The 15,503-nt window shown below is 36.1% G+C and overlaps 1 protein-coding gene across 1 annotated transcript in view; it reads left to right on the top strand.

Moving 5' to 3' along the window:
* Positions 1-15,503, top strand: part of INVS (inversin) — an 83,745-nt gene that overhangs the window by 22,245 nt on the left and 45,997 nt on the right. The window contains exon 4 of the mRNA XM_036401571.1: positions 14,149-14,322. Coding sequence (XP_036257464.1) covers positions 14,149-14,322 — 174 coding nt within the window. The remainder of the gene's footprint in view (positions 1-14,148; positions 14,323-15,503) is intronic.

The raw sequence follows: 15,503 nt of genomic DNA, 5'->3' as shown, positions 1-15,503 counted from the left end.
GTGTTTTAATTTGGATTGATTCCCCTGCTGCTCCCCTCTCTCCCCTGCAGCACTTATTGATGGTCATCTAGACTTGCTACGTGGTTTTTACTGGTGGTCTGCTGTAAATACTGGCAAACCTATCCTTCATCTCAGGTTTATCTTCATAGATTAGTACAATAGTGTAAGTATTCCAGTGGCAAAAATCTTGAACGGATTGTCTGTTATCACATTTCAGTGGCATTATGTTATCAGGAATCACGGGGGTTTTATCCCTTTGAGATTAACTGCCATGCTCAAACACCCATCTTTGTGTGAGAGCCTGAATTCATGTGTGTTGAATAATTTTTGGGTTTGCAATTACTTATCTGACAGGTACTGTACCTCTGTAATTTAATTTCTGATAATCCAGTTCTCATGACTTACCTTTCTCTGCTTTGTTTCATTGCTTCCCCAGCTTGGACTTTATGATCTTGATATTTATTTTTGAGTCTGACTAACCTGATTTAAGCACATTTAACCTTCTGGTGTGAGCTACAGGATGGACAGATGAAGAAGTGGCATCATAGCCTACTCTCACAGCTTGAAGTGTGCTGAAGGTTGCTGAGCTAGAGGAGAAGTATTGTGCTGCTGTGGCCTGGTTGGCTTCAGTATCCATAATATCCATGAAGCTGACCCAGCATTTCTGCACTGTGTGGTTGTCTGCAGTGTAGATACACTGTGGTAAAATGAGCAAGCCCAGGCCTATTTATTTACTTTTTTTTTAATTATATATTTACCTTATATTTACCTTATATTTACCTTATATTTACCTTATATTTACCTTATATTTACCTTATATTTACCTTATAGAAAATCTATCCATTTCCCTGATTTTTTTTTGAAAGTTCCGTCTTTTGTTTTATCCATTGTGATAAAAAGAGTGTCATAATTCAGTATCTTAATTTCTAGAGTATTATCAAACACTTGGTATAAAAATCCTTACCCAGTATTTTTTCCCAGACAGCTTCCTTGCCATGACAGTGATCTGTGGTTTCCCCAGTTTTTCCCTTTTTTTTTCCGGCTCAAACATCATTATTGATGATGCTTTCTTTCTCTTTTGCTCCAGCAATATCACAGCTATTTTCATTAACAAAATCGATTTATTTTCATTATTTTATTTTCAAACCACTCTCTCCCATTTTCAAACTGGATGTAATTTTACTTCTTTGCATCTCTATTTCACTTCTTGCTCTGGTAACTCTCCTCCTTTCCTCCACTTGGGTTTATGTATTTTGCTACCATGCTTTCTGTGCTTGAAATAATCCAAGGAGGATATTGTCAGGCCCAGAATATATATTGTATTATCATCCTTGTCCCTCTCTTGAGCAGTCTTGCTCTTGAGCACTTGAAATTTGAATATGAAATTTCACTAAAATAATAAGAAAAGGAATGCCTCCAACTGCAGTGATTTTCTAAAAGATTTTGCAAATATCGTTTAAGTGCAAACCATGGTGGCAGAACATTGAGGAGCTCTGCTTGTGTTGTGTTTCCCAGGGAAAAGGAACTAATTCTGCATAGCATATGGAATGATATCTTAAATATCTGTGCAGCCAGCTGGTAGAATTACTTTATTTTCATCTATTGAGTTCAGTGCATACTTTCGTAAGTAAAATTTGGAAAAGATTCTGGACTCACCTATTGTTACTTTTTCTGATCTTTGCTAAAGCCTCTTCCATAGCAATATTTTTTCAGGTTACTAAGAACAAATAAAATAATTTGTAATAATTTTTGAATATTCTTAGTTACCAAGAGTGAGTAGATAAAGTGATCCTGTTTTAAAAAAAAAACACCCTAAATGAGTACTTAAGTCTGAAAAAGTATTGGTGCATAACTTCAACTCAGAGATTTTATTGCAAAGACCAACCAGAACTGAACATGATATAAATATGCCCAGCAAAGACAAGTAATTTGTTCAGGCATGAGCAGTGCTTTTTCTGTAAGAACATTGTTCCATATTGCTTGATATTTGGCTCTTTTAAATTGACTTAATTATCCTGGTTTCAGCTGCTGGTTGTCTCCTACATACTGTTGTCAAACAGCTGCCTCCTCTCTCCCATTTTGCTTTGTTCAAAGGACAGGTGAAAATTTCTCTATCATTTGATCTTAAAGACAATGGTTGCATCTTAAAAATGGTATTTTCTTTTTAAATGTGGTGCTTGCAGTACTTGGAGAGTTACACTTGAGATCTGAATAGAATTAATTTTGTTTCACTTATTGTTGTTCCTTGAGTGTGTTTAGCATTGTGGCATCCCTCGGTGCCCAAGAGACTTGTCCAGCTTTTCTCCCAGGACATTGATGTCTGCTGCCAAGTCTGTACCTTAAAAAGTACCTTTGCAGACAAAGACATTTCCCTGTCTGAGTGTCCTTTCTAAAACATCATTCTTGCATTAATTGCCCCTCTGCAGCTGACCCCACAAGTGATCTTTAATGGTTATGAGAATAAATATTGTTGTTGGGACTGAGGAACCACTTGCTTCTTTGTATCCAGATTTGGCACTGACAAATTAAAACAGAACTTCCACTATTATTAGCTCATCAGTTTGGTTTAGTCCCATTTTGTGGACTGTAGGGTGATTTCTGTTGGAATAAGGTGTCTTTTCCCAGCTATTTTGCAGTAAAAAGGGAAGATGTTTGTTTTCACTGATTATAAATGTTATTCTAACTTCAGGCAAATTAGTTTTGTGTTAAATGTACCCACATACGCTTCAATACATGAAGTACCAGCAATAGATCATTTTGAAACAGGGCACCTTTCTGCTGAAATCTCCAGGAATCTTCTATCAGGTGTCTGACACATCCTTAATCTGATGCTCAGGCTTGTCATTTGAATCAATAGGATACTAGATAGGATGTCTTCAGCATGCAAGCCTACTGCTATAGGAGGTATTTGAAAAATAAATTCAGATCTTATGGCCAGCCACAAACTCCAGGAGCACTAATCTTTCATTTGTCTCTCTCTTTGTCTGTAAACAGTTGGTTAAATTGTTGATTAAAGAGAATTAAGTGAATCACACTTAAGTCACAATTGATATGTATGAACTGCATAAGCAAATTCTGTTGCTGCCTGAAAAGCAACAGCTAATGTCAGCATTTCATAAAATACAAAATTAATTTAACTTGTCTGTTAAGATTCTAAATTTTCTTGTTTCTTTGTGGAGCCATTTGGAGCTGTCTTTTGTTACACTTTTTTTTTATTAATGAAGGATTAAGGAAGTATGCTACCAGTTTTTATTAATGAGGAATAGTTTTTGCTGAAATATTAACTGATTTTTGTTATTAACATAATCTCTGTGTGTTCAGCCTTATGATGGGAACATTTAAACATAGATGGAGTTATACACAAAGGATGTGTTTTTCAACATGGTTAATATGGTGTGGATTTGGGAAGGCTTTGCAACACCAACCTTGAGCTGTTATTTTATCTGCCTCTAGTCCAAACAAAAATAAATAAATCTAGCACTTTTATTACTGCTAGGATGCAGTTTGAGTAGATTATGAAGGCTTTGATTTATCTACCAGTATTTAAATAGATTATGACTTCATTTTGAAGAGCAAAAATCACTGCAGTATCTATAGAAACTATTAAATTTTGCCATATGTAAAAGTAGCCTGAAGTGTCTGAATAATTATTTAAATTAAGAGTAAACCTACCTTTATTGCTGGTTGTTTTCAATATGGATTGTCTGTCTACTTCTGTAACAGTTCTGGAGATTTCACTGTGGCTGGAGACCTTTTCTTGTCCAATGGAAATTGATAGGTAGATTTGCAATTATTTCATACAGCGGTTTGTTATAGGGCTTAATATGTTTGAAATATATTTAAATCACATAAAAGGCATGCTTTTATTTGCAGATAAAACAGCAGTTCAAATAATAACAAAAAATTCTGTGAAGCTGTGCTCAAAATTGAGCATATATGCAACGTTTTCACTTTGCAAGCGTTGTTGCTTCCAGCAGTCTGTAAGGACACGACATGCACATAGAGGGGTGCAATTAAGAAGTACAAGGCAGTAGTGACACAGTACTAGTCAGAGTGATGCTTAGTAGTAATGGCAATTAGTTTGCTTCCAGAATGAAATAGCACTGCACAAAGGTAGGATAAAAAGACTTGGACTGGACTGATGGCTGTTATTTAGACTTGTTTTCAGGTAGAATGCTGTCATGGATTATACTGTGATTTGTAACATTTTTATTAGATTTTTTTAAAGGCATACATCTGTTTCAGGGATATGTTTTCTTACAGTGCTCTTACTTCAAGACAATGCAACTCAAAGCCATTAAGATGAAGAAAATGAATGTAGTAACTATTTTCTAGTATTTTTGGGGAGGAGGGAGTCAGTACTTTCTGACAAATCTTTCAAATCACTGTTTTTTGAAATAAAGTATTTTTTGAAAGCTTAGTGTTTGTTTCTTTATGAAGAGGTGGGCAGTGATCCTGTAAATATGGATGATGCATCTCAGGCTTTGTTGTAAATCCCCAGAGATTGTGTGTTGTGGGTACTTCTGCCTGAGTGACTTCAAAAGAACACTACAGGAAAACAAGTTCAGCAACAGTGGAAGAGATCAACTGGAAATGAGAATGCTAATTGCATTTTCATCCTTGAAGTGTTTTTTACATGAAAGCCACTAATTTCAATAGGTTGACCATAACATTTATTGCTGAAGAGCTGAGAACACTACAAAGGAGCAACATGTACACAGGCCATGGATAAAGGAGGTCAAAGGCTAGAAGATACAAACACCTATTTTCTTTCAGCCTATGCTGGGAAACAGTTTTACCTTGGCTTTTACAGCACTGGTCCGCTGTCTTCTCTCTTGTGTTCTTTAACTGTGTGCCACTTGATAGTTCTGTCTATTCCTATGGAAACCAAGAGAGTAAAGCCAATCTTGCAAGAGGCTTTAGGGAGAATTGCTTGTAGTTGAGACACTGCCTTGCTTTCAGTCAAAATGTCTGATAGTCAGAGCTGGCCTCAAGTCGTGCTGATGTTCTTCGCTGATGTATTGCCTAAGATGCTTTGCCAGACAGATGAACACTTTCAGCTTGAAAAGTGGTAAATAAGGTTTCTGTTCAGCTGTCTGGGAGATTTTCTTCAGTTGAGTGTTTTACTTTTGAGTCTAGAATGCTGCTAACAAAGTTGCTAAAAAGGTACTTCGCGAGATTAAACCCAATGTCAAAAATCAGTGATGTTTTTGTCATGGTTGACTTGAAGGGGTTAGCAGAGCATTACGTATTTAAATCCACCAGTGGTTTGTTAGATAGAAGGCATGGCATCATCCTTACCATCCAGAGGTAATAAAGAGTTTGCAGATCTTTTTTTTCAAAGCTATAGTCCAATGGATGACTGCTAAGGGTTATGCCTAAAACAATAATCCTAAAGATTTTCTCTTACTTTTATTTTTCAGTTACTTTGTTAATCAAGGAGTTAACCTTTAGTTAGTGATAACCAGAGAGGCAGCCTGATATTTTGATGGCAACTTTACTAATTTTAACTAGAAACTGGGGTTCTAAGTAGCTATGTTGACTTGGTTTTTTTTCAGGAGCTTGGTTTTTTTTCAGTAAACAAATTTACTGATACTCAAGGAGTGTAAGAATGGTGCAGTCATATACAGTAAAGGGTAGCTTTTACAGAGCTTATAGCTGTTGTAACCAGCTATAAGCTATATGAATTCAGTTTCAGTATATTAGAAAACAAGAAGCTCTAGTATTTCATGCATAGGTAAGATTTCAAAACACAAGTGCTAATTTATAAATCCAAATAATTCTTTTTTGCAATTAAATTCATATATCTACTTGCTAGCCTCTCTTAGTAGTTTTTCTTCTGAAAAATTCTTGTGAGATTTCTGGCAAGTAGCTGATAATATAAGCATATCAAAATACTCCTTTTGATGTATGGATTTCAGTTACTTTTGGAACAGTAGTCTGTTCCAGATATCAAATTACAAGTATGATATAACAGATTCTGTTTTTCTAAGTGTTTAGTTTGTTTCCTGAAAAGCTACTGAAACTGGTAGGTGTTGGTGACAGAAGTCCACATCATTCCAAGTGGTTTCTGACATTCTTAGAATGTGCCTCTTCTCAAAGAGATGCTAAAGGATGAAACAACCTCTAAAGAAACCATGTGAACAGCCCCTTTCCTTTCCAAGGTAATTAAAATATTTGGGGTTTGAAAATTTGTTATTTTGTGCAAAGTTTATTTGTAAGGTAAAGCATCCTCTCTTCAGCACCTCCTCACTGGAGAGAGAGCGAGCATGTTTGTGTCTACAGTAAGATTATCTTCTGTAAGATGGAGTAGATCAAAGAGCACTTTCTACTCTGTGAAGGTAGCAGGTTAAATTCAGTTACCATTTTGGTTTTAAAGAGAAACCTCATGGATGTATTTGTCTTTCAGAGGCTTAGCTAGCAATTAAGGAGTTCAAGTTTTTTGACTTTCACTGCTTCTTGAAAGCATCTGACAGCAAGGAACGGTTCTCAACTTTGGCTTTAGCATCTGTGCTAATCTGTTGGTGAAACGTGTTAATGCAGGGCCAAGCGGCTGATCTGTTCTGCCTGGGTTTTTAAGGCAAAATCTGAAATACTTTCACATTGTGCATGTTTTACCTCCATGAGTGTCTGTGTTACAATATTATTTAGTATTTGTAAAGGTATAGAATTCTACTGGCTTTAGAAACTGACATGCCACTGTTAAAAAAGTGTAGACATTTTTGTGTTTCAGGCACAAGCAATGATTAACTCTTGACTCCAGCTCCTAAGGAGTCCTGGGTTTAAAAGGCTTAACTAATCTAATCTGACTATTAAAAGATCATAGCAATCTATTTTGAGTTTTATTATTTATTATTTACATACTTGGGACAGAATGTGCTTCTCTGGAAAAAGGAGATGACTGGCCTGGTGTGCTAAATTTTAATGTACATTAGCAGTTCTTAATCTGGGTCTAAAGCAAATGTAAAAGCTACATGAGTGAATATGTACACTATAACCCTTGATATAATTAGTTTTTCTGTTCTCAAGATGCTGTTATATATATATATTCAAGCTCTACTTTCTTAAATACTATTTGGGAGTTTAAAGAAAGCTTAAAACATAATTAATATTGTACTTAAATATTAATAATCTAATAGCTGTATAATCACTGCCTGTGTTGTGATTGGTGTGGTATTAGATGTTTTATCTTTACAATTAATTTAACTGTAATAATTTTGTGCTGTTCTGTTTGTGAAAGAGTAAAAGTAACAGAATTATATATTACATTTCTCTGAAGATGATCTATTGATTGCTAAATGCACAAAAGATTGCTAAGAAAATTTTGCTAAAATATCTTACATAAGTGCTTCTTAATTAATAATGAATATATTTCAACAATCAAAATTTAATGAGCTAATAAAATATTAACCTATAGCAGAGATGTATAATTATCAGATCTCTGAAATCCTTTCTGCCGTGGTTGGTGGACTTGCTGCGCTGCAGTCTTCAAACACACCTCTTTCAATAGGCTGACCTTTGTGCTTCTGATTTTGTGGAGCCTCTGTTTTACCACTTCCCTGCACACTTGCTGACCAGGCTTAGTTACTGCAGGAGCTGTGGTCAGTGGTTAATGCCTGATTTTTGGTAAATTTCATCTCGTGAGTACAGAAACAGCAAGGGATAAGGTGCAAATGAATTTTAATTAATGAATCATTCTTTAGGAATTGTGACATTACAGAATTTATGGTATTCAATAACACTTTAAAATAGTGGTAAGAAATGTTTTAAGAAGGAAGTAGCTGAGAGAGGCAGCCTATTTGACCTCAGAAGCATATAAGAATTTGAAATTATATGGGGATAAATATGTATGCAGAAATAGAAAATTGGGTAAAATGAGCACCTTCTGTCAGCAGTAGGTTCTTTAAGAGTAACTGGATATTTAGTTAAGTCATTTCATAGAAATAAATTCAATAGTTTGCCTTTTTAGCCTGTACAAAAATATTAACTGTGATGCTAGATGGAAAATTGCAAGCTTAATTAGAAATTAGGACACAAAATGTAAGAGAATGGTGAATTATTATTTGATAATGAACTGAAAACAGATAGACCTGAAATATGAGCTATAAGATCAGAAGGCATGTGTTGGAATTCCTTGATAGTTGCACTTGAATCTGATATTAGTCAGTATTTTTCATGAGCAAACTTATGAGTAGTACTTTTTTGAAGTATACTTAAGAGTTGGCACAGTGTTAGGCATGATTGTAAGTCAAAGAGAGGATGGCAGTGGTTAGGATATCAAAAGAATAGGGATACTGAAAGTAATTGAAATTATTAGAAACATTATAGTCCAAAATGCAAGTCCCAGGGGGTGGGTAGGGGGCAACAACAGACAATGCACCTAATGATTTATTCTGTGGATTATAAATTTATTATTTGAAACATGACTGAGAAGGATGTAATGTGCTGTTTGGAAAATGTACTTAATTTTTGGGAGAAATGCAGTTTTGGGTATATCTGACAAGATATATGCACTAGCAGTAGACAAGTGTCATTGGGACTCAGTAGGGTACTTTGTGGGACCCCCTCGGGTAGCCCTGTAATCTGTGCTTACTTGTGTTCAAAATAGAAGAGTTCCAACTAGAATGAGTGCAGAGAGCTGATGATTTTTTGAGGGCAGTGTAGGGTTTATCCTTTGTTACTGAGATAAAAACCCCAATGCTTGTTTAGATTTTAAAAGCCACACTGTATTTTCATAGGTAGAAGAATGAAATGCGTCCTTGTGTGTTGGCTTAAAAAAAAAAAAGAAAATCCAAACAAGAAACAAAACCTAAAAGCCTGAGTCTGAAACAGAGAACTGGGAGGAGAAAATCCTGAACACTGTAATTCCACTTAAAAGAAATCGCTAGGAATTTTTGAAAAGGATTAGATGTTCTTGCTCCCTATGGTGCTAGAGGATGGATTTACTAATCCAGAGGGTCAATTTCAACCTTCAGTTGTAATTTGTGGTTCATCTGTAAATATTTCTAAGGCTTTCTGTTCTGCTGCAAGAGTATGCCCTGGCTGCATCTTCAGTGCTTATGACTGTCAGCAGTGAAAAGCCCTTGAAAGCCACCTCCTTTGTAAGGGTTTGTGCTCTTTTGGTCTGTCTGTTCCCAGTGCTGGGAAAGCAGGTATGTAATTTTGGAGTGGAGCCAAAGTAGCATCTTCACGGTTTAACAGCTTGGCATTCTTTTTTATGACCCCTGCTGTTTTTACCAGGAGGTTGTATAGAGATGCTGGGCTGCTTTTTCCCCAGTTCCTCTAGCAACCCTTACAGTGCCCTAAATCTTCACAGACCCACTGTGGGTATTCCAAAATTCAAGCCTAGCTGTACTGTAACCATTGTCAGCTCATGTGCTCTACATTGTAAATCATTACAGATCAGTCCTTCAAGTCGTGTTAAGTACTTCATGTGGATTAGAATTGTTACAGCTTTTGAAAATGTGGTCTCAGCAATTAATAGGGAAATAAGCAATTTTTCTGTGTGCATTGTCCCCTTTTATCCCACTGATGATGAGGGGATGATAGCCTAACTGTGGGTGTGCTTTTGATGTGCTTGGAGAGATGCAGTATTCCTCTGACTTAGCCTTACCTTGTACATCTCAGTTTCTCCCCTCGTAAAAGATGTGTTTATTTATGTTGTGCTGTATTTATCTATGCAGTGTGTTTTTAAAACCTGAATATGAAAAGTTTTGTGTCAGAGATGTACCCACACTACAGGGTAGGAAAAGTGGTTAGTCAGTGTATAAGCACACAGCTTAATCTAATGACCAAGTTAACTCACCAAGAAATAGTGGGATGAGAATGGAAATAAATTTTCACAGATCTCTGTTGCACATCAGCAGAACGTTTCTAGCTAGAACCCAGGTGTACTCTTTAAAGCAAGTTTTATGCTTGTGAAACACTGAAAATTTGCTGTGAAAAGTACTTCTGAGGAAGTGTTTGAAAGAGGGGCATGTGGCACTGTGTGACTCGGAGCAGGACTCTGTGGGCTGTACAGAGTGGAAAGAAGTGAAGTGTGGGGCCAATGTTTTTAGTGCAGTGGCAATACAACCAGTAATTTCAGCATCAACCTGTGATTAGAATCACAGCCCCACTGAACAGAGCTCATTTTTTCTTCAGCCTTTCACTTAGGTGACCATATGGGACAGCCTGACTGTGGCTGTTTGACAGATGCCCACCCAGCTGCTCTCTCACTACACTTCCTCAACAAGCCAGGGAGAGGAAATAGGTTGAAAAAGCTGCTTTAGATTAATAAAGAAATAAGCACATTTTCTTCTAGACCCAGAAAACTGGGTAGAAAAATTTACCAGTGATTTTCCACTGAAACCTTTCCCTGGCAGCAGAATCATATTGAATGTACTAGACAGCTTTTTTTAATGACCCAGCTTGCAATTTTGGGGATAATTTTTTCAATTTCAGAGATAATCTAAAATCTGGCAAACTCATTGGTTCTGACTGAAATATTTCTTCCATAACTCTCTTCTCCATTAAAACGTTCAGAAAGTTTTTCTGACTGCTTAGCTTGGAGTCCAGAACTTTCTTTGAAGTCATTACTTGATGGCAGAGCCATGGTTACTTATTGAGCTGTCTACCAAAAAATGTGTTCTGCTAGTACCTGTGGCTGAATTTTTGAAATAGCAGAAGTATTTCTTCTGATTATGTTGAAATCAGCTGTTCTCTAGTAGTTTTCAGAGTCAAGTATTTTGATTTTCAAAAAATTTTAATAGAATCTAAAGGAATATTAAGAATTAGCATTGGAATGGTAAATTTTGGCTGCCAGATACCAAGTTTTCTGTACAAGAATTTAATCCTGTTTGCTCATGATGTTTTCTGTTTATAGTAGAATAAATTTTGAGTCACTATCAATGGTAAGAGATCATGGACTGACTCAGAGAGCTTCATGCTGCCCAGCAATGTTTAGGCCAGTCAAGTGCATTATTTATGAGTAAAATCTAGCCAACTTAAAGACTTTTTATACACAAAAACTTTATAAAAATGGAGGAATTGGCTTTTCAAATTAAGGATTCCCTCCCTCCACCTAATAAGACCTCAATTACATCTGCCTTCAAGGCATGTTGATACATTCCATACTTACAAACCTAAGTAGTAATCAATTGAAGGTGGGGAAATTTTCCATTGTCATTAAAAAGGGCAATATTGTTTTCTAACAAGTGAAAGGAAGACAGTAAAATTCATTGTGTTACTAAAGAAAAGAACAGTAGTCAGAAGCAAAACCATGAATAAGATAATTCAGATAAGTAATGTAAGTACAGGTGTTTTCTGTGGTAATGTTAAAAAAATCTTAAATCACTTGGAAGAAACAGAATCTTTTGTGTTTCAGAATGAAGGGATTTATTATAAATTCATTTGCTAAGGAGAGGGATTTGTTGGCTAAGCATGCAAGAGAATAATGTAGTAGTAACTGATGGAAAAATGTGTAATAGCAAATATAAAATAGAGTATAGGGAGAGAAATTCTAATAATAAAAGGGCATGTTTCCTTAGTTTTATGCATTATTTTAACTTTCAGTCTTCTTTGCCGTGGAATTCATTCAAAAAGCAGAATATACTTGTAAATCTTACAATAAGTACCCATCAACAAGACAAAAACATTTTTTTTTTCTCTCGTGGGTATGCATGCACTGTGTACAGGAAATATCGAAGGCAACAAATGTATTATCCTCTGTGATGGAGAAAGGCAGCTATATTTCTTCCAAGACTAATATTCTCTTAAGGTATTTAATATTTTCCTCCCCTAGTTTAATTGCCAACCACATCATGATACACTTAGATTTTTTTGCTAGTTTTAATTTTTCTTTTTTAATGACTTTTGTAAATTTTTCTCATATTTGCCTGTACAGTGTAATGGTAATAATGAGGAGTATTATTACCCTCCCTAGCTCCACCCCAAATTTATCATGAGTTAATTCTGAGTGTGTTCTCTGTGGTTTAGGAGCCCTGCAGACATCACGCTGTTCTGCCCCTGTACTTCGGAGTATGCTTGGCACACAGAGTCTGTGTTCTGCAGGGACAAAATCCTGAGGTTGTGCTTTCCCTGACACCCAGCAGAAGAAAGAGATGTATTTGGTCACTTCTCACTGGGAATGCTGTAGTAGCCATGCTGTCTCTGGCAAGGGAAGTTTGCATGTTCAGGCAGGTCTGTGGTAGGTTCTGTGGCAGACTTTTCTTGTGAGCTGTCACTGACCAGCAAGGACTAGTAACAATAAAAGGTAGAAGCAGGATGAAGTAATTTTGTCTGACCTCATTCATGATTTGCTTTCCTTGATTTGTATTTTAAAATGAAATAGTGTAGCAGGAAAAAAAAGTCACATTCATTTATTTTGGCCGTACCTGGTGAAATCCATTCTGCATCTGTAAAGCTCATGTCTTCCATTGCTATTAGACAAAAAACAGAACAGTAATTTTTGTAAAGTATGCCCTTCCAATGTTTATGGCTGCTTTGAAAAATGAAATCTGTATATTTTTTATGCTCTTGCACTGGATACTGTGGAAGCCTCTGGAATCCTTTGGCCTGTCTCCATCCTACCATTCTGCTGACAAAAACACTTTGGAATTCTGAGCCTTATGAGATACCAAAGTGCCCCCGTTCATTAGCACTGCTTGCCCTTGTCTACTTGGTTGCCTTTTTTCATTGTTTTTCCAAAGACAGCCTAAGGGAACTAAGCTAACATGCAGAATTTGTAAAAGAATTGTAGCAGACTGAAGTATGTTAATTTGCAGGTAGTTTCATAAGCAGAAGAATCCAAAGACTTGACTTCTATTGATTTGAGTGTCACCTTTCCTGTGTACATTGTCTGCTAAAGCTTCATCAAATGCTCCAGCTTTTCCCTGAGTGGAGGAGAATTAGTAGAATTTATCTTCTCTTTTGAGCTTTCTGTTTTCATTATAGTTACAGTTAATGATCTATATGGGAAATTGGCAAAAACTAGTATCTTGGGAAAAAATTGGGAGACAGTGAGCAAAATTAAGAGACAACACACTTCTTTCACTTTAAGAAATGTTAAAATAAAGTTACAGTGTGAAAAGAGCTGGGGTGTTTAAATCATGATGGCTGAAGGCAGGTGCAGATGTTTTGTTTAATGAGTTATTGCTCCAGTTGCTGGTCCTCGATTGCAACCTAACTGCTGAAGGTGATTTGATAAACCCATAGACTTTGGGAAGTGGAAGCATGAAAATGTTGTATGTAGCATCTCTCCTATATGGAAAATAACTTTCAAGCAAAGGGTAGTAGCAAGTCAAGGCTGCCTGTGCTACTAAATAAGTACAGCTTCTTCATGATTGCATGTTCATGTCTAATTTTTCACTGGCTTCTTCAGTGATTTGAGAAATAAATCCAGATTGGGTTTTTTGGGATCCACCCTCATTTATTATATCATTATATTTGTATTAAAGAAGCATTGCTATGTTATTTCTTTCCAAGACATAGTGAAAACCTTGTGCAAGTCCTACTGTGAAGTATTTTCAATGTGTTGTAGAGCTAGCTGTCCCATCCATTTATTATATATACTGTAGACCAAAACTCATACAGTTCTCAATTTTAAAAATGTAAGAAACAATCACTTCTGCGTATATTTACTGTGTATTCAGATAAGTACATGTTATCTTTCTGAATAATTCCCGGTTATTTTTCTTACTTTCATTTTGAAAATTATATTCTTTCTTCATGTTTGGTTTTATTCTTCATCTGATAACTGTTTACCTTGCTGAAGCCAGCATGTAATGATCTTATTTCAGTTTTTACATGATTTTTACTGAGGCTAAACAGTTAAGAAACTGATAATATTACAGATTTTTTGGTATTAATGAACCCTGTCTTATTCTGCTAATGGTGTATATATATATATATATATATATCTAAAACCGAGTAGCATGAGAGACCTAAAAATGAAGAGTTAACAAAATGTTACAAAAAAAATTGTTCATGTTGACAAAAAGAATCTTCATTAGATGTTTCCAAAGCTTTGAGCTGTTTTTTTTGCTTCAAGCTTTTTCAGGCAGTGTAGTATAGTAAAAAAAAAAATCTATATATATATAAAGATATATCTAAGCATCATAATTTGCTTTGATAAACTGACATAAATTTCTGGTATTTTTCTTTACCCAGGGAAATTACCGCTTCATGAAACTTTTGCTGGCTCGCAGAGGGAACTGGATGCAGAAGGACTTGGAGGATATGACACCATTGCATTTAACTACACGTCACAAAAGTCCAAAATGTTTAGCTTTGTTGTTAAAACATATGGCACCTGGAGAAGTGGATACCCAGGACAGAAACAAGGTAAAAGTACTGCTTATTGCAAGAGAACTGCTTATTTTAAGACAACTGCTTATTTTAAGATTTGTAGCAACTTTAGGAATTGGTTTTACATCAAGCAGTTGTGTGCAAAAAATTATTTGTCATAAACTTTTTCTAGGTCTTCAAAGTAGAAATATTAATATATTCCTGATGTTAATGGTGTCCAAGTTCATTGCACTGGCTCCACTGACATTCTTCTTGAGAGTAGTTACAACAATAGAGGATTCAAAAACCATCCAAGTCTTTCTGTAACATTCTGTGATCCTTGTTGGAGTCTGGATAGCATGTGCTTATGTTGCTTTTCTGCCTTTGAAAAACCTCACATTCAGAATCTTGTAATGATAAGAGTCACTAGAAAACTGCCTATAATTACAGGAGTCATTCTGGAGAGGTCATGCTGACTTCATGACCATGCTAATTAATTAACAAAGGTATGCATAAACCAGCCAAAACCATTTAGCAACCTTGCCTGTTCAGCAGATTTCCAAACCAGTATTTAAAGCATTGCCAGATTCCCCACAAAACAGGGAGCACTTTTCTCCCAGTTCATGTCATGAGTAGTCACAGTAGCAAAAATGGAATTCAGGTTGGTGAAAAGATGATCTCAGGCACAGAGTCTGACCTGTTTGACCCTGTTGGGCACATGGCTTTTTCAGTTTCCTTGCTGTAACTGTGCACATCAAAATTGTCAAATATAATTCCTGAAGATGAGGGAGAACAAGTGTCCTTTACTGTCTGCTTCCATGTTGGTAACTGACTGAAAGTGGTTGTAGGTGAGAGAAGTCAGTGAACCAAGGCTACGTTGGCCTTCTGGTAACCAAAGCTTTCTGCTGTCATTGCAACTGTCAGTTTCCAGGAATACTGGTCAGTTCCATTTAATAAATAACACTCATTTATTTAGTGCAGATTTTTACTGGTACAAGGCTGTGGTGGCACTTCGTGGAGCCCTTCTTCAGTGAGTGACAAGTAGAAAAAAAGGCTGTGCTATCTTATTGTTGTTACCATGGCACTAAGCTAACAGCTGGCAGCAATGAACACAAATAGACTCCTTTTTGCCTTCTTCCTTCACAGAGAAGTTAAGGATATGATAGTGAACTTAAAAATTCCACATCACTGTTTCAGGATGCTAATGCAGGGTATTGTACTTCTATACACAAATATAA

This window comes from Molothrus ater, chromosome 1 (assembly GCF_012460135.2).
Source record: "Molothrus ater isolate BHLD 08-10-18 breed brown headed cowbird chromosome 1, BPBGC_Mater_1.1, whole genome shotgun sequence".
Classification (NCBI taxonomy): Eukaryota; Metazoa; Chordata; class Aves; order Passeriformes; family Icteridae; genus Molothrus; species Molothrus ater.
The sequence above is the reverse complement of the archived record's forward strand: the minus strand, read 5'-3'. Positions and strand labels throughout refer to the sequence as shown.